The 27,336-nt window shown below is 40.5% G+C and overlaps 1 protein-coding gene across 18 annotated transcripts in view; it reads right to left on the bottom strand.

The window, feature by feature from the left end:
• The window catches only part of CCDC66 (coiled-coil domain containing 66), a 59,674-nt gene extending 44,949 nt beyond the window's left edge, over nucleotides 1-14,725 (bottom strand). For 14 of the 18 annotated variants that reach the window (XR_010318966.1, XM_023547616.2, XM_010589724.3 and 11 more), the window contains exons 1-4: nucleotides 14,621-14,725; nucleotides 12,107-12,171; nucleotides 11,313-11,338; nucleotides 3,244-3,685 (exon numbers count right to left, since the gene is read on the bottom strand). Coding sequence is in view for 15 of the 18 variants with exons in the window: in XM_023547616.2 (XP_023403384.2) it covers nucleotides 3,244-3,685; nucleotides 11,313-11,338; nucleotides 12,107-12,171; nucleotides 14,621-14,631 (544 nt within the window). In the remaining 3 variants the exon portion in view is untranslated. Of the gene's footprint in view, nucleotides 1-1,962; nucleotides 2,065-3,243; nucleotides 3,686-11,312; nucleotides 11,339-12,106; nucleotides 12,172-14,620 lie in introns of those variants that run through there. The other 4 variants (XM_064274364.1, XM_064274365.1, XM_064274373.1 and 1 more) reach the window with 4 other exon arrangements.
• Nucleotides 14,726-27,336: the final 12,611 nt, after the last annotated feature.

Here is a 27,336-nt window from a genome sequence, read left to right on the forward strand (position 1 = left end):
ATTACAATGAGAAACCATCTCACCCCAGTATTACTGGCACTAATCGAAAAACAGAAAACAAATTTTGGCAAGGTTGTGGGGAGATTTGAATTCTTATATACAGCTGGTGGGAATGTAAAATGGTACAACCGCTACAGAAAACAGTATGGCGCCTCCTCAAAAAGCTAGAAATAGAAATATCCTATGTCCAGCAAACCCACTCCTAGGTACATACCCTAAAGTAATAAGAGACATGACACAAATAGACATATGCACACCCACATTCATTGCCGTATTATTCGCAATAACAAAATGGTGGAAATAACCTAAGTGCTCACCAGCAGTTGGATTAACTGTGGTATATACACACAATGGAATAATTCGAAACAGTGAAGAATAACAATTCCCAGAAACATCTCACGACATGGATGAATCAGGACATTATGCTGGCTGAAGTCAATCACAAAAGGGGTTATACTGTATAACATCACTATTATAAAATGACAACAAAAGGTTTACACACAGGAAAAAAAATTCCTTCATGGTTACCAGGGATGGAAGGAAGAGGGAGCGAAAATTACCAAAGAGATAGGAGACATGTGTTAACACTGAAGGAAAAGGCAATGCACAATACGGGAGAAGTCAGCACACACAACATGACCAAGGTAAAGGACTCTGAGTGGAACGCAGGAATAAAGGGCAACTACAGAAGCCCTGGTGGCACGGTAGTTAAGTGCTATGGCTGCTAACCAAAAGATCGGCAGTTCAAATCCACCAGGCAATCCTTGGAAACTCTATGGTGCAGTTCTACTCTGTCCTACAGGGTCGCTTTGGGTCGGACTCAATTCGATAATAACAGGTTTTTTTTTTTTTTTACAGTAACTACTAGAGCATAGACAATTCTGTAACAACAGTTTTAACAAACAATAATTTAGAATGGATACACAGATATGCCAAAATGCATGGTAGGGTGTAAGGGAGCACACCCACCAGCAGATACAGTTTGGGTGGTGGATATTTCTAAACACATGACTGCAGGTGGTACTCATATATTAATACAGACAACAGCACGCAAGTGGCACAGGCAGAGAAACCTCTCAGACATAACCAAACACCTAGGATGAAGTTCCTAGGCATGAAGGCAAAGGAGCATAGACCTGGGGGACATGTACATCATCTGGCACAACATTGTTCTATGTAGACCATGTTCTACATCCTATTTTGTTGAGCAGCATCTGTAGTCTTTAAAGCTTACAAGTGTCCATCTAAGATACAACTACTGGTCTCTTTCAGTCCAGGGCAAAGGAGAGTGAAAAAAAACAAAGACTCAAGGGAGCAATTAGTCCAAAGGAAAAATGGACCACAGCCTATATGACCTTGAATCCAGAAAAAGTAGATGTACCTGGGTACCATTACCAACCACTCTGGGATCACAACAGAGGGTCACAGAGACAGTGGAAGAAAAATGTAGAACAAAAGAATCAGATTCACAAAAAAGACCAGACTTAGGGGTCTGATACAGACTGGAGGAACTCCCAAGACTATGGCCCAAAGATATCCTTCTGACCTAGAACTGAAGCCATTCCAGGATACCACCTTCCAGCCAAACAATAGCCAAGCCCACAAAATAAACCGTAACACCAAGAGGAACATGCTCCTTAGAACAATCAATTACACGAGAACAAAAGGGCAATATCTGCCTAAAAGCAAAGATGAGAAGGCAGAAAAGGGCAGAAAATCAGGACGAAATGAAACGGGGAACCCAGGGCAGAAATCGGGAGAGCGTTAACGCATTGTGGGGAAGGAAGCCAAGACCATGAAACACCTTCTGTACAAACTATCAAACGGGAATATAATTTGCTCTATAAATTTTAAGCTAATACACAGTAAAAAAAAATAAACCTCTTGCCAACATAGTTTTCACAAATAGTATGAATTATAACACAAATATATAACAACCTGAAGGAAAATAAATGTAAATACCTTTATAAAAAACTCATTGCCTTGTCCTTATTTTTCTCGTTTAGGTGTGAAATCATGGAAAACTTTTATCATGGACCGTTGTTCTCCATGCCCAGCTCTAACATCTACACCAAATGTTTCAAAGAGAGATCATATGCTTAATTCAAAAACTGTTCTAACAACTCCTCGAAGTGTTAGTTTTTCCAGTGAAGAGAAAGTGTACCTAATACGCAGGCCATTATATGGTTAGGCAAATTTTAACTTTGTTGACACTATTACTCTTTATGCCAAACAAGTTTTTAGTTTTTTTCGTCTCCTAAGCCCTGGGGGCGTAGTGGTTAAGAGCTATGCCTGCTAACTAAAAGGTCAGCAGTTCAAATCCACAACCTGCTTCTCGGAAACCCCATGGGGCAGTTCTACTCTGTCCTATAGGGTCACTGTGAGTCTGAATCGACTTGAGGCAACGGGTCTTTTTGTTTTGGTAAGCTAAAACTCTAGTCTTAAAGATGAAATCCAGCTCCCTTGTTTTACTAAGCAAAATCTAGACCAAGAGGGAGTAAATGATTCCATCTTGAGCACCCTGGGAATGAACGGGAGCTTTCTGGCCCCCAACCAGCTGTGAGGCATCTCCATGGGGACTGTTAATATTATTTCATCACTGCCTAATAAAATTCTGATATTTCTAGTATCTTCATATTAATAATCCCTTAGCTCAAAGCTGATATTAGAAGGATTTTAAAAGCATAACACAATGCCTTGACTTATGAAACAGAAAGCCTATTAATACTCTACTCTTCTTTCCAAGTCTGTTACATTAGTAAAAAGACAGTATTGCCAATCCTTAGCATAGCTTCAGGGTCAAGAAAACCAAAATGCAGGGGTCAGAAAAGCAATGCTTTTAGCAACCCAAGTTAAACCTTCATATTAAGATTTCCTCAATTTTTACTAGCAACACTATAATTTTTTTTTAGAGCATTTCATTTTCCATAATTATTTTAAATGTAATGTAAAAGAAGTACAACAGCTGTTTGTAGTAACATCCTTCCTAAAGTCCACAGAAACTGGGCTTCTTAAAGCTATGGTGCATGAGGACAATACTCTGAGCATAAACCTTATAATGCGACATAACTATAAAAGTAATTGTGCACATCAGAAAATGTCCTTTAAAAGAATGATAAATCTAAAAGGTTATTAAATTAACATTTAAGAGGTACAGTTATGAAAAATCCCATGAACCTGAAATTCTAAAACATTTATATATTGATAAAATTAATATTCATTAAAACTTTAGAAAAATCTTACTTGCTTCTTCCTTCCCATTCTCAGTCAGAGAAACAGATCTATTTCCTTGGTTTACAGTCATCAAAATCTGTTGTAGTTGGTCTTGTGTTAGACATACCAAACCGCCCTTCACATCTTCAGCTGCACGGTGGTTTCTGCAAGGCTTCTGTTTAGCCACAGATGCAGTTACGGTGTTTCCAATCTTCTGCATATTAGGAGCTGAAGGTGAAATCCCTTTTTGGATATGAAGACAGTCATTATCTCCGTACTGGTTGCATAAATCCTTAGTGGGTGAAAAAGTCATTTTATTTTTTTCACCTTTTTTCAGTGAAGTTTCTGAACCAATTCTCTTCTTCTGTAAAAGTTTTTCACTCCTGACACACGTATTTTGTGTTGATTTTAGAATGTGTCCAGTTTGTTTTGTCCTTAGAGGACATTTTGCAATCTTGGTCTTATTTCCCATCTGTTAAAACAGAAGCTTATTCTTTATAACAATCCATGAAAAACAACAACTATCTTTATTTACATAATCTCTGTTCAGTCATTCTTCTAAATTTTTTTCTTTTTGCTAGTTAGACAATGTACCCATAAGAGACTCAAGCTTAACCTTTGTAAATCACTTGAAAGATCCAACAACAATCGGAAGTTATTTTATTTCAGGATAACGAAGAATACTGAAGAACTTTTATCCTAATTGCTACTGGATATCTCTGTTCCACCCCAACTTTCAATCTCATGTCATTAGATTACTCCCCACACTACCTCTTTTGTTACAGGCATCTATAGACCGTAGGTTGCCAACCCTCAGTCCTTGATTATCTTAGTGTGTCACCATCCCTCTAACATAACTCATGTCTTAATTATACCAAAATCAAAAACCTAACCCACTGCCATCGAGTCACTTCCGATTCAGCCCCGTAGGACAGAGCAGATCTGCCCCACAGGGTTTCCAAGGAGCAGCTGGTGGATTGAAACTGCTGATCTTTTGGTTACAGCCAAGCTCTTAACCACTGCGCCACCAGGGCTCTGTCTTAATTATAGGTATTTTCGTATCCACGTAAATTGTTCTTCTAATACGCTGGCCTCTCATTTCCTTGAGCTCTCCTCCTATAGTCTGACCTCCGTGGTACCTCAGCTACTCATACCCATGGTGATATACTTAATCTTGTCAACTACTCATAATTTCAAGCACCCCACAATGACCACCATCTCCTATTTTTTCCAGTTCATTTCTTCTAATCCCAATTTCAACAATTCTTTCACTCTGCTGGGATCTATAATGTGCTGATCCTATCATCTCCCTCTTGCCCACTTCCCTCCTTACCCAGCTTAAATTCCCTAATCAACCAAAATAATTGCTCTCTTCCATTGTCATTTGTTCTACTCTATGTCATGCACGCTTGGTAAAGTCAAAAAAAAACAAAACCTAAACCAAACCCAAACCCACTGCCGTCAAGTCGATTCTAACTCATAAGGACCCTAGAGGACAGAGGAGAACTGCCCACACAGGGTTTCAAAGGCTGTAAATCTTTATGGAAGCAGAATGCCACACTTTTCTCCCACAGAGCCTCTGGCAGGTTCTAACTGCTGACCTTTCAGTTAGCAGTCAAGCACTTAACCACTGCTCTATCAGTGCTCCCTGGTAAAGTTACAACCCTACTAAAATCCCAGTCTTTGCCTACTTTGTGCCTGCACCCATGGAGAACAACACACAGTTATCCGAACTGGTTTCACCTTAAATTCATGACCAAGAACGTCAAACAGGCCCTTAGGGCTCCCCGGCAGTCATATTACATTTCCCAAATACACTTACACTCTCACTCTTTTAGCGACAGTTTCTCTCCCATACTAATTCTCAGCCGAACACTTCAACATTTCACTCAAAAATTCAGAGACGTATTCAGAAAAAATATCAACTAGTTTTCACCACCATCGTATCTACCCACCAGCATCTGTACCAATACAAACTTGTACACATTCCTATAACCCTCTTTCCTTCTCATGGATCTCTCTCTAGCGATTCTTTGCTTTCCCCTTAATCATCACTATTTCCCTCTCTGCTACACTTTTTGCATACAAACACGTTATTATTTTACCATCTTAAATTCTTAATCCCACTTTCTCCTCCCATCTCCCATAAGCCTATTCCAACAAAGTTTTCATCCACACCACCACACCAAAACTAACTTCTACATTGCTAAATCCATTAATCAATTCTTGAATTCTCATCCTACTTAACATACTAGCTGCATGTGACCGATGATCTCTTTTTAAGATGACTGCTGGGAAGACAGTTGGGTTGGCAGGACCTGTTGTTTTTAGCTGCCATCAAGTTGGTCCCCAACTCATGGTGACCCCGTGTACAATGGGCTCAAATTGTTGTGATCCCTAGGGTTTTCTTCGGGTGATTTTCAGAAGTAGGTTGCCAGGCCTTTCTTCCTAGTCCATCTTAGTTGGGAAGCTCCGCTGAAATCTGTTCAGCACAGCACCAGGCAAGCCTCCACTTACAGATGGGTGGTGGCTGCATACAGACTTCTTAGAGTGCCCAGGGCTCAGTCTCAGGATCTCTTCTCTAAATTCTTTCATTCACTTGGTAATTTCATTTACTCTTTTGCTCAGGAGTCCTTGGGTGGTGCAAACAGTAAACTAAGTTAACCTAAAGGTTAAAGTTTCAAGTCTACCGAGGGGAACCTCAGAAGAAAGGCCTGGCAATCTACTTCCAAAAAATCAGCCATTGAAAATCCTGTGGATACAACTTAACAAAAAGACAACCCAATCAAAACATGGGCAAAGGCCTTGAACAGACATTTCACCAAAGAGGGTATTCAAATGGCCCACAAGCACATGAAAACATGCTCAGAGTCATTAACCATGGTTCCTGTTGGGTGCCATCCAGCTGACTCCAACTCACAGCAATCCCCATGGGACAGAGTAGGACTGTCCCAGAGGGCTTTCTTGGCTGTCATCTTTACAGAAGCAGATTGCCACGTCTTTCTCCCACAGAGCCGCTGGGTGGGTCTGAACCGCCAACCTTTTGTTTAGCAGCCTGGCGCTTAACCGTTGTACCATCAGTGCTCCTTCAATAGCTGTTAGAGATGCAATCCAAACTACAATGAAATGCTTCACCCTATTAGAATGGCAAAGATCAAAAAATTGGAAAACAACAGGTGTGGTGAGACTGTGGAGAAACTGGAACCCTCATCCTTTGCTGATGGGAGTATAAAATGGTTAAGCCACTGTGGAAAACAGTTTGGCGCTCCCCAAAAAGTTGAACAAAGAATTAACACATGGCCCAGCAATCCCAATCCCAGGCATATACCAAGAAGTGAAGAAAGTAACGCAAACAGAAACCTGTACACCAATGCACACTACAGCACTTTTCACAATAGCCAAAAGGCGGAAACTACCGGAATGTCCACCAACAGGTGTATGGATATACAAAATGTGGTATGCACACATAATGGAATACTACTCAGTCATAAAGTCCTAATGTATGCCACTACATGAACCTTGAAAACATCATGCTGAGCAAAATACGCTGCAAAAGGACAAATACTGCATCATCTTACTTATATGAAATAAGTATATAGAAACCGAAGATTAGCCGTTATCAGGGGTGGAAGGAGAGGGAAGGGGTTTGTGCTTAGGGGTCACTCACTTTATATCAATGGTGGTGAAATGATTTGCAAAAGGATAGCGAGAATGGTTGCACAACTTGGAGTGTAATTAATGTCACTGAATTGTACATGTGGAAATTGTTGAGCTAGCCTGTTTTGTTATGTATACTTTCACAATAAAATAAAGAAAAATTTAAAAAAAGGGAAAGAAAATACTATGGAATACAGTTCTACTATGACACAAACGGGCTTGCCATGATTCAGTCTATTCAATGGCAACTGGATTACTAGTCTTGCGGCTCTAAATACTATCCGTTAAGTTGGTAACTCCCAACCTTGTGTCTCCAGGATAGACCTCTCCCCTAATTTCAAGCAATACCAGTATCTCTAAACAAAATGCCTTTTTACCCTCCCATCCCTATGGCTATTTTAATATGTCTCTAAATGAGGGAAGGCAAATTCAAATACCCACTGTGGATCAGGCGGGGTCAAATCAGGGCTGAGTACTTTTTCCATCTAAAGGAGGCAGCCACCACTCAGAACCAGCCTATACTGCCCAATTGAAATCTAAGCCTACTTGCCAAATCATCCAATTTTTCAAGATAAGCAAGGACACCAAATTTTATATTAAAATTTCCAATTTTTAAATGCTCAAAATTCATTCTAGTTTTTGAAAACCACTGTGTACATCAACCGAATAATCAGCAGACTGCACGTGTCTTGCGCAGCTGAGCCCTATGACATCAGTTAGTCTCCAGCTACCACAGCTCCTACTGGTCTCATCACCCTTCTTTGATTCATAGTGGCCCCTTTTTTTGTGTCAGCAAAAGTCAAGCATTTCCATTCTCTAATCAACTTATCTCACCCAAACTGCTAAGACTGCAGTGCATTCCCTTAACATATCTTGAAAGCTCTCATTTCTGCCCCCTTCTTTTCATTCCTCTAGCCACCATACAAGTTCAAGGCCTCATTAAGACTCTCCCTGGACTACTTATAAGGGCTCTTTAGTTCCTGCTATGATAACCCATCCTTCACAGAGCCACGAGAGGGCCTTTCCTAGAACACAAATCAGATCATGTTCAGTCCCCTTTGCGACAACCCTTCAATGGCTCTCTACACACAAAATAAGCATGTTCAAACTCTGAGTGCACATTCCAACTCTTCATGATTGTAAATCCCACTTACTTTTATGTTCTATACTTCTACCTGATATACTTACTACTCCCCCGAATTCAACTTACACTTTTGTATCACAGTATTTTGCCCACTATTTTCTCTGAGCTTGGAATACTTTTCCCTACTTCTTTGATTATAAATATCGCCCTCATCTTTTAGGTCCTAATTAAAATGTCACCTCATTTATGAAGCATTCCCTGGCCTCTCCCTACCAGAACAAGCTGCTCTTTCCACTTTTTTCTCCTTTTTATAACCCTACTGCAGCACTCATTTCATTCTACTACTTTATTGCATAATATTTACCTTCTGTTACCTGCATTTCTAGAAAACAGTGGCTGGGCTTTCTTCTTTTTTCCCTTTTAGTCTCTAAATAAACTCAAGAACGGCAAGACCCCTAAACCCATGATGAAATTTTATAGCTACGGTAAAACCTTGCTACTCAAAACTCTACTAACTGGAGCTCTAACTTCACCAGAATATTTTGTCACATTCCATTTTTATCAGAAGGAAAAAATACACAGAAAGTCTTCTACAAACATTTAACTGGCATGAAGTCAATATACACTCAGCTCAATTCTGAATAATTTTTGTAGATTTATACAATAGAGGAACAACGAACAGAAGCAACAGAAAACTATGAACTACCAAATAAAGATTCAATTATGTTCAGTCTAGCTAATTAAAAAAAAAAAGGAACCTAGCCGAAATTATTTCCCAAATGTTTACTGAATTAGATGAATTTTAATAGATGGAATAAGGCCTCATGTCATAAACACTTTTATATAGTATACTGCTTTCATCTATTTTTAATTCTACCAACATTTTTCAGCACAGTAAAAGACAGTGTTCAACACATTTGTTTAATATTGGCTGACTGCAACTTATATGGGCCAGAATCCCAGTGCCAGAAAGAATAAAAGTAACATATTTAAATATAAAATGTGCCTCCTAGCACTAATACCGTATAAATTCTTTGGCATGTGACTATTCTGATTTTCACAGGTACAAATATCTTTGAAAACTTTTTTTAATGTTTTATATGTCAAGTAATTCGTGAGACTACTTAAAGTATAAGGATTTAAAAATCCACTATCTTTATGAATTACTCACAAGACTGAATCATTTGCATCTTTCATTCTCCCTCCTTAAGAAGCTCAAGGAATTAGTCTGGTAATTACCTGTACTTCATATTCATTAGTGCAGATTAAAGAAAAACTTAATTCTTGACTGAATTAAGAAAGCGCTCTGACCACAAGATGTGTTCAACTCGATGACAAGATACAGTTTAAAAAGCACCCTATCGAGAGAACATAATTCAGCCTGTGAGGAAGCGGGAAAGTAGAAAGCTCTAGGTTTTGTAGCCACTCAGGAGCTTACCTCAATACAAAGAGAGAAAAGCACGTGTGGAGAGAAATCATAAATAACTTACAGAAAAGAGAATTCAACATACAGCTGTAGACCTGTGAGACTTAGCAGATTAAAAAAAGCTGACAAGTACTACTGTTTTTCATTTTGGCGTTTTGTCTTCTGTGAAGAGCACAGAAAGGAATGAGAAGGATGGCTGCAACCTCTGCAGATAAGGAAAACAGCCTTGAAAAATATCAATATAGAAAGGAGACTTAAGTTGCATCAGTATTCTGGAGTCCCAAATCAACACAGATTAACCCAAATGACTTGTCTTAAGGCAGTAAATAAGATCAACAACAGCTGAACCCAGTGCTGTCGAGTCGATTCCGACTCATAGCAACAATAGCTGAGAACACATGATTTACTCTGGAAAAATCCTAGGATAAAATATCCCTAGACTGCTGATAAAATTTTATGATGGTTCTATAAAAGTCCATGACTAATAACTTTGTTTATTATAGACAATAAAGGGTCTCTCCAGAGGTTCTGAGATGGTTAAACAATGAAATGTCTTCTCCAACGTGACATCTGTAGCAAATCCACAGGAACATCAATGGGAAGAGTGAAAATGTGAAAGAATAAAGGGGAAGATAGAAATCGACCATTTATGAGCTTTTTATCTAGGAGCTTGAAAAAGGGCACTGTATCTGTTAATGTGACTCACATAAAAGCAGTTAATTGCAATAGTTTAATAGGGAAGGGCCAGGAAATAATATACAACAGATATTCTACAATTCAGGGAACACACAAAGCATATAACCAAAGAAATAATTTTTATAGGTAGCTGTGGAATTACTTTAATGGTCATCACACATTTATCAAGTGCTTGATATCCTGGATACTCAAACAACTACTTCACCTTGATTAAACCTGGAAGAAACAATAAAGCCATGAAGGGCTCGGGGTTGAAGGGAAAAGCGTTACATCATCCAAAGTGGGCTCTAACCACAGACACAATGGAAGACTGCAAAAATGGGAGGAAAAGGGAGATACCTCTTGAAGTGGAAAAGAAATAAAGAACAAGAGCAGTGGTATCTAAAAAATCTTAAAGTGGTAATGTATGTTGTAAGTAGCCCTTAGGCACAATGGTTAAAGGGCTCACTGATGCTCAAAAGGTCAGTAGTCCAAGCCCACCAGCTGCTCCGAGGAAGAAAAGTCCTGGTAATCTGCTCCTGTAAAGATTTCAGCCTAGAAAATCCTATGGGGCAGTACTGCCCTGTCATATAGGGTCACTAGAGTCAGAATCCAGTCAGAATCCATTCGAGGGCACACCAGCAACAATGTTTATAGTAAAAAAAAAAAAAGGCACAATGCGTTCCTGACAAAGGCAGATTACCATTAACATCAGGTGTGATATCTTAAAGGACAAAGCTAAATGCATGTAAGAATTTGTGAATCAAATACACCCTTTTTGTGTGGGGACATGGAATTTGAATATGAAAAGAAAATACATTTTTGTTTTAAAATCTGAATACCGAATCGACTAGACCACACTGGGTTTTATGTTTAAAGATCTGTAACCATTAAATTTAAATTAACTCAAATTCAATAATATTAATCACACTAGCCACATTCCAAGCACTCAGTAACCACACATGCTAGTGACTACCATACTGGACAGTACAGATTCTAGAACATTTCTATCACTGCAGAAAGTTCTATTAGAGAGCACTGATCTAGAGAAAAAGACTCTAAAGGGCTTTTGTAAACTGAAAATTAGTGTAAGGCTCCATTTCTGTGAAAGGACCAGCCTAGAAGCAACAGAACGATAACTTATCATCATTCCAAACTCCTATAACGTTTTGACATTCCCAGGAATTATTTTCAAATCACTGTAAAGAAAAGCATTTTACATTTGAAAACAGGTCAGGTCAAAGTCATTTGGCTTACCTTCACAGAAATTTTCGATTTATGTTCTACGAAAGAAAAAAAAAAATTACTAAACTATCAACCAAAAATTTACAAAGGCAGTCACAAAAGAAAAATTTAATTAGCATTAATTAAATGAAGACAGAAATATTCTCCACAAAACATTAACGTTCAGTACTGCCTGAGTGTTCTAACTTTTACAGTGTGGTTCAAACATTTCTATTTCTTTTTTTGTTATTTTGGTTATCTTTCCAAGGTAAAACTATGAACAGATCAGGGAAAAAGAAAACAACATGAATGAGAAGACTATCAAAATATACAGAGTTCAAGGTTCATTTTAACTTAATACTAAAAATGACTTCAACAATTGAGGTCTTACTATAAATTTAATTTTCTCAAGCAATATACTGTCTATATGCAAAGAACATAATTATGTAAATTTCACCTATACAATTCATCAGGCATAAGGATATCTGCTATTTGTAAAGAGATTATAAATAAACTGGCTATATCACACATGAAATATACTGGAAGATTAAATTTTGTGAATCTAAATACTGACAGTAGGAAGTTGCAATGCAATTTAACTTGGCTATTTTGGTTTTTAAAAGTAAATTTGAACAAGTTGGGGGAAATACAACCATTTTCAAAGTATCATTTAACTATGTTTCAGTCTATATAGTTTCGGTCTATTAAAAGCAAAAAAGTCTCTGAAACAAGTATAAATTTTATACAAAAATATATACACTTATAGAAAAATATAAAATATTTTATATTAAAACTTAACATTGTAAATTTCCTGAAACACAGCGTACCATATGGAGACAATATTAGCTTGGTTTTTCCATCCAATAATTCAGTTTCAAGCTTTAAACCATCTCTGCAAGATATAAGAAAGCTGTGTCACTTTTAAGAAAAAGCATCATCTTAAGTAGCCAGAAATGCTTATTTGACCTCTAAAGTAAAATTGTTACTTTGAATTTATAAGGAATCTTGTAATATTATCAAATCATAAAATACAGTACAAGCATTGTATTTCTCCATTCTAGCATTATAAGAGTTAAATGATGGTATAGTAACTGAATTAATTTACTGGTTACCAATAACAAAATGAGGTTTCAGCTTAAAGATAACGAGTTCTTGTATTACTGAGAAGTTTCAGGAAGAATTTTCTCATTGAATTTTTCAGTTTCATCTTCAATCAGAAGCGTTTTTAATTAGTATCATCTAAAAAAATCATCTAGTGAGTCTTAATTAAAAACGCTTCTGATTGAAGATGAAACTGAAAAATTCAATGAGAAAATTCTTCCTGAAACTTCTCAGTAATACAAGAACTCGTTATCTTTAAGCTGAAACCTCATTTTGTTATTGGTAACCAGTAAATTAATTCAGTTACTATACCATCATTTAACTCTTATAATGCTAGAATGGAGAAATACAATGCTCGTACTCAAACTCACCAAAGTTAAAGTAGCAGGGCGTATCTACCAGGGATCAGTTCCATGATGACCTCACAACTAAAAATTCATTCTACAGAGTGCAGGCGCATTATGTGAAAGTGAGCTATCACACTGCCACCAGAGTTACCAACTGCTTGAGCATAGAGTTTCCCTTTATTTTGAATATTTCAAAGAACACATATTGATACTTAGTGACACTTCTGTTACTAACGATAACAAATCTGTAATAAATGCTGGAAACCCTGGTGGCATAGTGGTTAAGTACTACGGCTGCTAACCAAAGGGTCAGCAGTTGGAATCCGCCAGGCGCTCCTTGGCAACTCTATGGGGCAGCTCTACTCTGTCATATAGGGTCGCTATGAGTCGGAATGGACTCGACAGCGCTGGGTGGGTTTATTATACTCTACATGTGCATGTAAAAAGCAAGCAGCATAAAATAACAGCAGACATCTGCCAACACAACTTCTATACCTGTTAAGGGTCTAAATTAAAAAAACCACTGAAAACAATGGCAGTCTAGGGAGTAATACACTATTTTAAAGATGTCACATTACACATTAAGTGGACAAAGGTGAAGTCCAAGAAACAAAATTAAATCCTGACAGCCAGTCAAGGATGAGAAATGGTTGGCAAAGGTCTGATTAGGAATTGAAATTTGTGGTGTTGCTCAAGTAAGGCAATTAAATTACCTCAATTTACTGAAGGTAAAACAACACTGACAGGGACAGGTTTTAGGGTTTCCCTGTTGCAGGGTTATGAACTGTTCATATTCATGTCAGTGAAACTTTACCAAAAAGGAAACATAATGCAATTGCAAAATCTCTGTTCCGCACTGCACTGTACAACTTTCTAAGCAGACGGTGTTCTACGTTTCCAGATTCTAGAACATAGAATTCATTTGCTCAATGATGTGCAGTGAAGTCTTGGTTTGGTGTCTTTTCATTTTCTCAAAGTATTAAACCTCCAAGTGATGAAAACCATACATGAGCCCTTTTTATTCAACTACTACGTAATGAGGGTCACCATGAGTCAATCAACCGGACAGCCACGAACAGTTAATGAGGGCCTATCAGGTGCCTTTGAATTACGGTGTTCGCGAGGAATACCGAAAATACCGTGGACTTCAGGAGAATGAACACATTTGTCTCGGAAGAAGTACAGACAGAACGCCCTTTAGAAGCGAATCCGGCGAGACTTGTTTCACGTACTTTGCACATGTTATCAGGAGGGCCCAACTAGTCCCTGGAGAAGGACATCATGCTTGGTAGAGGGGCGAGAAGAAGAGGAAGACCCTCAGTGAGATGGACTGTCACAGTAGCTGCAAGAATGGGCTCAAAAATAGCAACGATTGAGCGGATGGCGCCCGCCAGGACAGTGTTCAGTTCTACTGTACGCAGGGTCGCTGTGAGTCGGAACCGACTCCACGGCACCGAACCACAATTAGGTACCAGGCACTGATAATACACTGATTCCTTGAGGAGCCTTGGTTCCTCCCAACCTTAGCACTCTGACAGTCAGCAAAGCTGCCAAGACAGGGTCACGCAGAACCGGGGGCTAGGGTCAGAATTTCTCCCCGGGATTCCGCTAAGTTTTCTCTCCCCGTCTGCCTCGGTCGTTTATCCCCGCTCCGTCTCTCTGCCACGCCTTGCCTGCCTCTCTTCCTGAGGGAAACGAGGGTGCCCACGGAAGGGAAGGGCGAGTGTGAAGGGGTAAAAGCGAGCGCTACCGGGCGGTAAAGGCCAAGCCGGCTCCCTCGCCCCTCTGAACCTCAGGGAGACCGGCACTGCCGCTCGAGGCCGCACAGCCCAGAAAGTTCTCCCCAGCCTTACCCTCCTCTCCCCTTCCGACCCACTTCCTCGCCGATCTTACCCCAAATTCATGGCCTGACCCCCAGCTTTCCCCTCAAGTCGCTCAAGCACCTTGTGTACTTCGGTTACCGCTGCCGTTCAATAAGCGCTACGCCGATTGGATACGGGGATGCCGGCGAACTGAGAGGGTCGACCAATCAGAATTGGGCGTGCTGGCGAGGGCGCTCAGCCGGGGCGGGGCTCCGGGGACAACGGACGGCTCTCCGATTAGGCTCAGCTCTGCTTTGACTCCGCCCCAGGCTGGGCTTAATTCGCGGGTCAGGTCTGAGCAGGCACAGGCTTGGGGTTCCGGGAGTCGAGTGGCAGAAGTCTTTGGAATCGTACCATCCTAAGATCACGGCCGTGGGGAAAAATGCCTCAGCTTAGGTGAGGTTGGTAAAAAAACGGAGGAACAAGAGCATACATCTTTTTAGGAAATTAATCGAATCGTGGTGTTGGAGGCAAAGAATATAGAATGTATCATGGACTGCTAGAAGAATGAGCAAATTTGTGTTGGAGTAAGTATAGTCGGAATGCTCCTTAGAAGCAAGGATGTTGAGACTTCATCTCACTTACTTTGGACATTTTATCAGGAGGGACCACTCGCTGGAAAAGGTCAGCATCATGTTTGGTAGAGGGTCGGCAAAAAATAGGGAGAAGCTCAAGGAGATGGATGGACACAACAGCCCCAGTAATGGACTCAAGCACACTGATTGTGAAGACGGCGTAGCAACGGGCAACGTTTAGTTCTGTTATCCATAAAGTCGCTGTGATTCTGAGCCAATGGAATGGCAACTAACAACAACATATTTTATAGTTGGAAGAGAGGCTTATTTCAGTACAAAAAAAGTTGGCAGGTGGGTACTCTCAGGGCAGGTACTGGGCATGCCAAGTTTGTTGCTGAGACCCTGCATCAATCTGTAAGACAGGGAACAGAGGGCCCCTCAAATCTACAACGTAACAAGAAATGGGCGAAGGCGCAGAAACAAAGCCATTCCCCAGAACAATGGGGCAAGGTAGCAGAAAATAGCCCGCAAACTTCTTTAAAGTTGTCTTACAGAAGTAGCTGGATAAAACCAGCCCCTGGGACAAGCACAGAACATCCACCTGTGACTGCTGTGTGACCTTCCACCAGGGGCAGTGAGGGGCAGCAGCAGCAGCCAGGAATCGAACTTGGGGAGTGAGAAACTGCACAGGTGTGACACCCTGTAATAACTCCTGCTAGTGGGTATGAGTCCCAGAGGCCTCCAGGACAGGAGCCACCTTAGAAAGCTGCTGAGCATGCACGTTAGTTAACCTGTCCCTCCCCAAAGTGGCCTACTTGACCTGCCTATGCCAGTGAATAAACATGAATCTTTTCCCGCCCAAGAACTTTTAAAAACCCTGGTGGGTCTCTTGTTTTGTGAGACGGGGGTAAGCATTGCTTTAGACCCTCCTCATCTCCGCTTTCCAGCCTCTTGAATAAAGCTTTGCTCATGTGGAAAATTCTGCATGCCTTACCTGTTCATTCTTGACCAGTGAGAGGCAAGAACCTTGTTCCGGTAACACCTGCATCTTATTAAGTCACATCAACAGTCACAAGTGCTCAATAAATGTAGTGCTATGAGCCAGTCATAGATCTACTGTAATCACCTTCTATTATTTAAGCGTTACACCATTGTCCCCACTTTATAGATGAGGCAGCTGAGGCACAGAGAGGTTAAATGTTCATGACTACCAAGCAATTTGACAGCAGAGACCATGTTCTTAGCAGTAGTATATGAGGCTGGGAGCCCTGGTGGCACAACAGTTAAGCATTTGCCTACTAACTGAAGTGTTGGCTTTTGGATCCCATCCAGTGGCTATGCAGGAGAATGACCTGCTGATCTACTCCCATAGGATTATGGGGCAGCTGTACTCTGTCACGTGGTGTCGATATGATTCCTCCTGGAATCCACTGGTGGGTGGATTAGGAACCCATCCTCTGGGGTCCTCAGTCTCTGACCTTTTTGTAGATCAGGAAATGTAATGAATGATGCAGAGTGGGTGTCTTGGTTATCTAGTGCTGCTGTAACAGAAATACCACGTGGCTTGGCATCTTTCTTTCCCCATCTCTGCCAGCTAGCGTGCTTGTTTAATCTCTTTTGTATCTTAAAAGACATTGGCTCAAAACACTGTCTACACTAATCCTGCCTCATTAACATAACAAAGGCAACCCATCCCCAAATGGGGTTATAGCCACAGGCATAGACGTTAGGATTTACAACACATTTTTGGGGGAAGAACACAATTCAGTTCACAACAGTGAGCTTCATGGGGGTGGACAGTAGGTGTCTTACTCACCTCTAGCCACAGCATCTGGCATTGCTCAGTGTGGACAGTATATATTTGATAAATGAATGAACAGTAAAAATAAAAAATGTCAATAGCAATCTTATTAAAATTGAATGAAATTTTATTTGAGTGATTCATATTTCATGTTACCCACAGATTATAATGCAGTTAATACAAATTTGCAATTTTTTCATCTGTCTGCTCTGTGGAAACCCTAGTGGTGTAGTGGTTAAGTGCTACAGCTGCTAACCAAAGGGTCAGCAGTTCGAATCCACCAGGCGCTCCTTGGAAACTCTATGGGGCAGTTCTACCCTGTCCTATAGGGTTGCTATGAGTCGGAATTGACTCGACGGCACTGGGTTTGGTTTTTTTTTTTTGGTTATCTGCTCTGTATATAATTTTTAAAAATTACAGTTGCTAATAAATAAGGTACATTGAACTCTCACACTATGTTCAGTGAGATTTCAAAGGGCTTTGTTAATACTCATTTTTGTATGTGTCCTGCATAGGATGTACTTAGATAAACATTTGTTGACTAATTTGACTCAATAAATAAACAGGCACCAACCTACATCTGATCCAGTGTTTCCTCATCTAAAGAAATATTTACGCAGAGAAAAAAGTCTGAAAGGATATGCACTAACATCTTATATTACATGTTACAGGTATATTTGACAGGTAGAATGGTGTGATTTTTAAATTTTTATTTCTGTTTCTAACTTTTTATCTTTATGAAAATGTTTAAATAGACATAAAAATTGACAGAATAGTACAATGAACATCCATATACCCTCCACCTAGATTCAACAGTTGTTAATGTTCTACTATATTTGCTCCTTCTGTAACACACACACACACACACACACCCTACCTTTTCCTTTTTCTTTTTGCTTAACGATTTGTAAGTAAGTTACAAACATAATACCTTATCTTTAAACAATACAGTCTGCACCTCCAAAAGGAGCCCTGGTTAAGCGCACGGCTGCTAATTGCAAGGTTAGTGCTTTGAGCCCACCTAGTAGCACCACAGAAGAAAGACCTGGCAATCTCCCATCAAGATAAAAAAAAAAAAAGACACTACTGTTCAGTTGATTCTGACTCACAGTCAGACTCTACAGGACAGAATAGAACTGTCCCCCGGGATTGGTTTCCAAGGCTGCAATCTTTACAGAAACAGGCTGCCACAACTTTCTCTTGCAGAGTGGCTGGTGGGTTCAAACCACTAACCTTGCAGTTAGCAGACAAACTTTTAACCGCTATACCAACAGGGCTCCTCTGCAAAGATTACAGCCTAGAAAACCCTATGGTGCAGTTCTACCCTGCCACACTGGGTCACTATGAGTCGAAAACCTGCTCATTGGCACATAACAATATGCACCTCCAAAGAATAAGATATTCTATATAACCACAGCAGCATTATCACACCTAAGAAAATTAACAGTTTTATGACATCTAATATCCAGTTCCTAGTTAATTTTTCCCCCTTGTCCTAAGAATATCTCTATAGCTTGTTATTACCAAATCAGGATCCAATCAAGGATGACACATTGCGTCTGGTTATTATGCTTCTTTATTCTCTTTTCATATACAACAGTCACCCTCATTTTTTTTGTTGTTGTTGCATTGACTTTTTGAAAACTCAAGGCCACTTTTACTGTAGAATGGCCCACATTCTGTATTTGTCTGATTGTTGCCTTATGGTGCTCATCTATCCTCTTTATGTCCTATATTATTCAAGTTAAACATTTTTATTAAGAATAGTTCAAGGTAAGGTAATAAAAAAACTCCTCCCCCCCAAAAAAGCCCTAGCACGGATGGCTTCACTGCAGAGTTCTACCAAACTTCCAGAGAAGAGTTAACACCACTACTACTAAAGGTATTTCAAAGCACAGAAAAGGACGGAATACTCCCAAACTCATTCAGTGAAGCCAGCAAATCCCTGATACCAAAAGCAGGTAAAGGCACCACAAAAAAAGAAAATTACAGATCTATATCCCTCATGAACTTAAATGCAAAAATCCTGAACAAAATTCTAGCCAATAGAATTCAACAACATATCAAAAAAATAATTCACCATGACCAAGTGGGTTTCATACTAGGTATGGAGGCATGGTTCAACATTAGAAAAACAATTAATGTAATCCATCATATAAATAAAACAAAAGACAAGAATCACATGATTTTATCAATTGATGCACAAAAAGCATGATAAAAACTCTGAGCAAAATAGGAATAGAAAGAAAATTCCTCAACATAATAAAGGGCATTTATACAAAGCCAATAGCCAATATCATCCAAAAGCATTCCCCTTGAGATAGGGAACTAGACAAGGATGCCCTTTATCACCACTCTTACTCAACATGGTGCTGGAGGTTCTAGCCAGAGCAATTAGGCTAGATAAAGAAAAAGATTGATAAGGAAGAAGTGAAAGTATCTCTATTTGCAGATGACATGATCTTATACACAGAAAACCCTAAAGAATCCTCAGGAAAACTACTGAAACTAATAGAAGAGTTCAGCAGAGTATCAGGATACAAGATAAACATACAAAAATCTGTTGGATTCCTCTACACCAACAAAAAGAACATCGAAGAGGAAATCACCAAATCAATACCATTTGCAGTAGCCCCCAAGAAGATAAAATACTTAGGAATAAATCTTACCAGAGATGTAAAAGACCTATACAAAGAAAACTACAAGACACTACTGCAAGAAACCAAAAGAGACCTACATAAGTGGAAAAACATACTTCGCTCATGGATAGGAAGACTCAACATTGTAAAAATGTCTATTCTACCAAAAGCGATCTATAGATACAATGCAATTCCCATCCAAATTCCAATGACATTTTTTAAGGAGATGGAGAAACAAATCACCAACTTCATATAGAAGAGAAAGAGGACTGGGATAAGGAAAGCATTAGGGAAAAAGAAGAACAAAGTGGGAGACCTCACTCTACCTGATTTTAGAACCTATTATACCACCACAGTAGCCAAAACAGCCTAGTACTGGTACATCAGATACATAGACCAATGGAACAGAATTGAGAATCCAGACATAATCCATCCACATACGAGCAGCTGATTTTTGACAAAGGCCCAAAGTCAGTTAAATGGGGACAAGACAGTCTTTTTAACAAATGGTCTGGCATAACTGGATATCCATCTGCAAAAAAAAGAAACAAGATCCATACCTCACACCATGTACAAAAACAAACTCGAAATGGATTAAAGACCTAAACACAAAATCTAAAACAATAAAGATCATGGGAGAAAAAATAGGGACAATGCTAGGAGCCCGAATACATGGCATAAACAGTATACAGAACATTACTAACAATGTAGAAGAAAAACTAGATAACCGGGAGCTCCTAAAAATCAAACAGCTATGTTCACCCAAAGGCTTCACCAGAAGAGTAAAAAGGTTACCTACAGACTGGGAGAAAGTGTTTAGCTATGACATTTCTGATCAGCGCCTGATCTCTAAAATCTGCATGATACTGCAAAAACTCAACTACAAAAAGACAAAGAACCCAATTAAAAAATGGGGAAAAGATATGAATAGACACTTCACTAAAGAAGACATTCAGGCGGCTAACAGATACATGAGGAGATGCTCATGATCATTAGCCATTAGAGAAATGCAGATCAAAACTACAATGAGATTCTATCTCACTTCAACAAGGCTGGCATTAGTCCAAAAAAGATATAAATGTTGGAGAGGTTGTGAGGAGACTGGAACACTTATACACTGCTGGTGGGAATGGAAAATGGTACAACCACTTTGGAAATTGATGTGCACTTCTTTGAAAAGCTAGAAATAGAATTACCATATGATCCAGCAATTCCACTCCTTGGAATATATCCTAGAGAAATAAGAGCCTTTACACGAACAGATGTATGTACACCCATGTTCATTGCAGCACTGTTTACCGTAACAAAAAGGTGGAAGCAACCAAGGTGCCTATCAGTGGATGAATGGATAAATAAATTATGATATATTCACACAATGGAATACTATGGATCGATAAAGAACAGTGAGGAATCTGTGAAACATTTCATAACATGGAGGCATCTGGAAGGCATTCTGCTGAGTGAAATTAGTCAGTTGCAAAAGAACGAATATTGTATAAGACCACTATTATAAGAACTTGAGAAATACTTTAAACAGAAAAGAAAATATTCTTTGATGGTTACGAGAGGGGGGAGGGTGGGAGAGAGGGAGAGGGATATATTCATTAATTAAATAGTAAGTAAGAACTTCTTTAGGTGAAGGGAAAGACAACACACAATACAGGGGAGGTAGGCACAACCAGACTAAACCAAAAGCAAAGAAGTTTCCTGAATAAACTGAATGCTTTGAAGGCCAGTGTAGCAGGGGTGGGGTTTGGGGACTATGGTTTCAGGGGACATCTAAGTCAACTGGCCTAATAAAATCTATTAAGAAAACATTCTGCATCCCACTTTTGAGAGTGGTGCCTGGGGTCTTAAATGCTAGCAAGTGGCCATCTAAGATGCATCAATGGGTCTCAACCCACCTGGAGCAAAGAAGAATCAAGGACACAAGGTAACTGTGAGCCCAAGAGACAGAAAAGGCCACATAAACCAGAGACTACATCAGCCTGAGACCAGAAGAACTAGACGGTACCTAGCTACAACTGATGACTGCCCTGACAGGGAACACAACAGAGAAGCCCTGAGGGAGCAGGAGAGCAGTGGGATGCAGACCCCAAATTCTCATAAAAAGACCAGGCTTAATGGTCTGACTGAGACTAGAAGGACCCTGGTGGTCCTGGCCCCCAGACCTCTGTTAGCCCAAGACAGGAACTATTCCCAAAACCAACTCTTCAGACATGGATTGGACTGGACAATGAGATAGAAAAAGATGTTGGTGGAGAATGAGCTTCTTGGATCAAGTAGACACTTGAGACTATGTTGGCATCTCCTATCTGGAGGGGAGATGAGAGGGCAGAGGGGGTCAGAAGCTGGCAGAATGGACACAAAGAGAGAGAGTGGAGGGAAGGAGAGGGCTGTCTCTTTAGCGGGAGAGCAAATAGGAGTATAAACCAAGGTGTACATAAATTTTTGTTTGAGAGACTGACTTGATTTGTAAACTTTCACTTAAAGCACAATGAAAATTAAAAAAATAATAATACTTCAAGGTGATATTGCGTGGTTCACAGTGCATGATATCAAGTTGTCTATTATGAGGGTGGTCAAATTTAAAGACTTAAGATGGTGATTGCCCAATGTCTTTATTGCCAACGTCTATCTTTTCCTTTGCAATTAGTAATTAATCAAGGGACACCAGGAGTAATGCTGTAACCCCCCCCCCCCCAAAAAAAAAACCCATTGCTGTTGAGTCAATTCCAACTCATAGCGAACCCATAGGACACAGTAGAACCGCCATAGAGTTTCCAAGGAGTGCCTGGTGGATTAAGACTGCCAACATTTTGGCTAGCAGCCGTACCACTTAACCCCTACTCCACCAGGGTTTCCAAACACTGCGGCACTGGGCAAATATTCTGTTCTCTAAGAACCTTTCACCTAATAGTGAGGTGTGATCTTTGTTTTTTGTATTTTTTGATAAGTCATCTCCTGCGCATCCTTCTCTATCTGTTCACCAGGAGAGCTCAAGAAACTGGTCCAAAACCACCCCACCTTCCTGATTGTACTGTGAAACAGAAAACAGAATGCCAAGTTCTAGATGCAGCATCTTTTAACAGCCTGTGTTTCATTCTGGTGTGTCTGAGGTCCATTTCCTCCAGAACATAAGGGTTTGACAAAATGCTGTGAATCTTGGTTGCTCAAGGGTATGTGAGGCATGAGTCTGAGATACTACAAGTACACCCTTCATTCTATGCAGCGTAGTTTCCTCAGGTCTCATTTTTAGCCAGTGGGTACAAAGAGTGTCACCTTGACAGTAATTAGTCTTGCTCCAGTTGATTCTGTAGGACCTTGGCCCATGCAAAGCACCTCCAAAGCACTTCCATGTCCCACCAATGTGGCACTGGAGTCCTTAAGGTGGTCAAGCTGAATGTCACCTGTGGGGAAGGAGAAGGGCATATTCCTTGTGTTCTATTCTGCTTCAGGATAAGTATAGTTTTTAAGAGCACTGGCTTTGGAGCCACACTGCCTGTGTTCAGATCTCAGCTCTGTTGCTTACTAGCTGTACTTCGTTTTCTGTGCTCCAGTTTCCTCTTCCATGCAATGAGAATGAATTATAGTACTCCACCTTACAGAGTTGTTGGGAGCATTATGTAAATGAGTTTAATGAACCCAAAGTGCTTAGTATAATGCCAGCACGTAATTGCCACGTAAATGTCAGCAATAATTTATATCATTACCAAAGAAGTTATGTTTGAGTCCAATAACTCTAAGGGTTTTAGCTCACTCATTTTTTCCCGTAAAAAATACATACAGTACACAGATCTTAAATGTACAATTCAAAGAGTTTTGGTAAATACCACCACTTCAGTCAAGAATTGTTGTTAGGTGCCCTTGAGTCGATTTGGGCTCAAAGTGACCTAACGTTGAAGCCGTCAACTTCATAGTTTCTTGTCAAGCAGACTAGCGAATTGAAGTCAGCCAGACACAGGGTTGGAAGAACTAAAAAAAAAAAGAACAGAAAGGTTTATTCACAGTTTGCAAAGTGGGAGACAGGCAGAGTCTGGTGACCTAAGGCTGCCAGATCCCTGAATCAGGGTAGATTTGCACGTATGAACAGTGAGGGGAGGTTCTTCAGTCTTCCGATGTGTGCGCAGTCCTCATAATTTTAGCGAATGGGTTTTTGCACATGGCTTTAAAAATACTGCACACAGCCTGAAAAAAATGGCGACATCTTGAGACCACCACCCCAGGAAGGTCATATAGGGGGTAGATTCGGAGTCAGGGGCCTGCGCCTGGGCCTCCTGCCAGAAGAAAAGAAACCTGGAGATTTGACCAATCATAGCGAAGTGCTATAAAAATTGTAACAAAAATGTAGCAAGAGTAGACTTTTCTGAAAAACATCTATTATGGGATGATTAATAACCTTTAGTAACCCTTTCATGACTGCCATCTTCAACGTGACAGAGTAAAACCTTCCCTTCGAGTTTTCTAGGCTGTAATCTTTACAGGAGCAGATCGCCAGAGCGTTTCAAATAAGCAAATACACAGAGACAAAAGCTTATTAGCGGTTACCAGGGGCAGGTGGGCAGGGGGGAGGGCGAATTATTGCTTAAGGGGCACTGAGTTTCTGTTAACCAAAAAAAAAAAAACCTTTGCCGTCGAGTTGATTCCTGCTCATAGCGACCCTATAGGACAGAGTAGAACTGCCTCATGGGGTTTCCAAGGAGAGTCTGGTGGATATGAACTGCCCACCGTTTGCTTAGCAGCCATAGCCCTTAACCACTGCACCACCAGGGCTCTGGTTTCTGTGAAGGGTGAGGAAAAAAAACTGGAAATGGGTAGTGGTGATGGTTGCGCAACGTGGTAAACGCAATTAATATGACTGAATTATACATGCAAAAAGGTTGAAATGGCAGACGTTAGACCTACATATATATATCACGATTTTAAAAAAGAATAGACTATTTCTATAAGCCCAGAAAGTTCTCTGTGCCCCCTCTATAAATCCCCATCGTCTTCCGTAGGCAGCCACTGTTGTGATTTCCCACCATAGGTTAGTTTGCCAGGCAAAGTGAGTTGCTCTGAAGGCGATTCTGACTCACCGTGACCCTGTGTGTGTCAGAGTACAACTGTGCTCCATAGGATTTCAGTGGTTGATTTTTAAGAAGTAGATTGCCAGGCCTTGCTTCTCAGGTGTCTCTGGGTAGACTCAAACCTCCAATCTTCCCTGTTAGCAGCGCCCAGACTCCAGGTTTAATTAGCATTAACTAATGATTTCCAGCACCTTGGAAGACTCAGCTTTTACAGAATATGCAGGTGGAGTTTCCACTATTGAGAAGATCTTTCTATGTCTTACGTTGTCACGGGATGCTCAGGTGAGCTGACGTCTGGGAGGCCCACCACAACAGTTTGTCACACAAACATAGCTGACCGACAGGGTGGGGGTGGGGAGCTCCATTCAGGCTAAATTTCTATGAAAAAGGACCCCTGGGGGCACAATGGTTAAGCACTCTGCTGTGAACAGGAAGTTTGGAGGTTGGAACCCACCCAGTGGCCCCTTGGGAGAAAAGAGCTGGTGATCTGCTCCTTAAAGATTATAGCCCAGGAAACTCAGTGGGACAGCTCTGCTCTGTTACATGGGGTCGCAGTGAGTCGGAACAGACTCAGTGGCACCCAGCAACAAATTCTGTCTTATGAGGCTCTCAAGCATCTGCTGTTGGGGGTTGTTTTGATTAATGGTGAAAACCAGAGGCTCCAGAATTCCTTAACTTTGAGGCCTGTTGCTGTCAGGATTATGTAACCTAGGGCCCTTTTTCACAGTGAGTGCTCAAGATTCCTATCTGTTGGCTTTTCCGGTGTTTTGTGCAAGGATTTCTGCAGATTTATTCTGATATTATGCAAAAAGGACCAGCCCCTCGCCAAACCTTGGATACCTTCATTGTTGGCTTATTGTTTTGTGATGTCCGCAGCTTTGCTTGAAACTATTCAAAAACATTTTCAGAAATCCCTGACTAGGAATGGTTTTCCCACAATCGGCATTCAGGAAATTCACTTTTCCTCCTTCCATAGCCAGCACTGTCAAGCAGTGTTTATAATTCATTTGTGAGAGCTGCTCTACAGAGCAAGTTAATTAGCGGTCTTCTCTGCCTCTAGGAGCAGCCGACAGAAACCAAAAGCAGATACAGTAGACAAAAGCAAAATTAAATTAAGTAAGTTGTTCAGGTGTGAAGGGATGAAGGTCTTAATTGGGCAATTCTGAGAAAAGTCTTAAAAGATACAGGAAGAGCAGGGGAGGAAGAGAAAGCAACCCACTGTGGGAGTAAGTCATTTAACCCTCTTTAGAAACAACAAAAAAAAATTTTTTTTTTTTTAATTTTAGAAACCCTGGTGGCATAGTGGTTTAGTGCTACAGCTGCTAACAAAGGGTCAGCAGTTCGAATCTGCCAGGCGCTCCTTGGAAACTCTATGGGGCAGTTCTACTCTGTCCAATAGGGTCACTATGAGTCGTAATCGACTCGACAGCACTGGGTTTGGTTTTTTTGGTTTTAGCCTCAGGTTCTTCATGTGAAAGAACGATTAGACAAACTTCCTAAGCCCCTTTCAGTTTGTAAGGGGATGAGTCTAAATTATCCTCAGTCTCTGTCCTTGCCTACCTGGTCAGGGCCAGGCTCCTCTCTGCCGGGAGTTTCCAGCAGTCCCCAAACTGGTCTCCATACTGTAGCCAGATGATCTGTAGAATGTGAATCTGCTTAAGTCTCTCTGCTGCTGAAAATCTTCCAATAATTTAAAAACCCATTGTCCCCGATATGAAGTCCAAAGGGCTTACCTGAGTCACCAAGAAGCTGGAAGAGGCAAGAAAGAATTTTTTCCCTGCAGACTTCAGAGAGAACATGGTCCTGCGGACGCTTTAATTTTGTACTTCTGACCTCCAGAACTATGAGAGCATAAATCTCTGTTTTAAGCAGCTCAGTTGGTAGTAGTTTGTTGTAGCAGCCCTTGCAAATGCATACTGAGTGATAAAGCCGTGATTCAGGAGAGGGTTTTCCAGGGGGTGCGGATGGGAGTGGTGGAGAATGAGACCAGGGAGACAAACAGGGCATCAGTGACCTCAGTATATTCCATGGGGGTGCGGATGGGAGTGGTGGAGAATGAGACCAGGGAGACAAACAGGGCATCAGTGACCTCAGTATATTCCATGGGGGTGCGGATGGGAGTGGTGGAGAATGAGACCAGGGAGACAAACAGGGCATCAGTGACCTCGGTATATTCATTTCATAATATTGGTGGCGGACACAAGTTTTGTTAGATTGTTCTCTATTCAATTTTCATCTAACTGAAATATGTCATTTTAAAACACACACAGTGTCTCCCCCGCTTCCAAAAATATTGTAAATATATAGCTACAAGCATATATTTCCCCCTGCACTCATTTCCCAGCAAGCAAAGTGATACAGGCTTTTGATATGTAGATTTTGCATTCCTCAAGCCAGATTTGTGGGGGTGATTTTTAACCTAATCTTGACACAGCAGATGGCAGTGTAGGTCCGCCTTCGTATATTATAATCCCATAGGGCCAGGTTCACAGATGGAATTTATTTTAGCTGAAACATTGTGCTTTGAAATGGTTAACAGAGAAAATACCAAATTAGAGAAAGTCATGACTCTCTTCCTGGGGATTTAGAGGCATATTTTCTGATTGTATTAGACTCATTTTGAAAACTATTTCAGTAATAAAGCAAAAGCTAATTTTTAAGCAGAAAAAAACAATCATCTCCTTCAAAGACACACTGAGCAGCCTTTATTCTCCAAAGACTAT

The sequence above is a fragment of the Loxodonta africana genome, chromosome 22, assembly GCF_030014295.1.
Source record: "Loxodonta africana isolate mLoxAfr1 chromosome 22, mLoxAfr1.hap2, whole genome shotgun sequence".
NCBI lineage: Eukaryota > Metazoa > Chordata > Mammalia > Proboscidea > Elephantidae > Loxodonta > Loxodonta africana.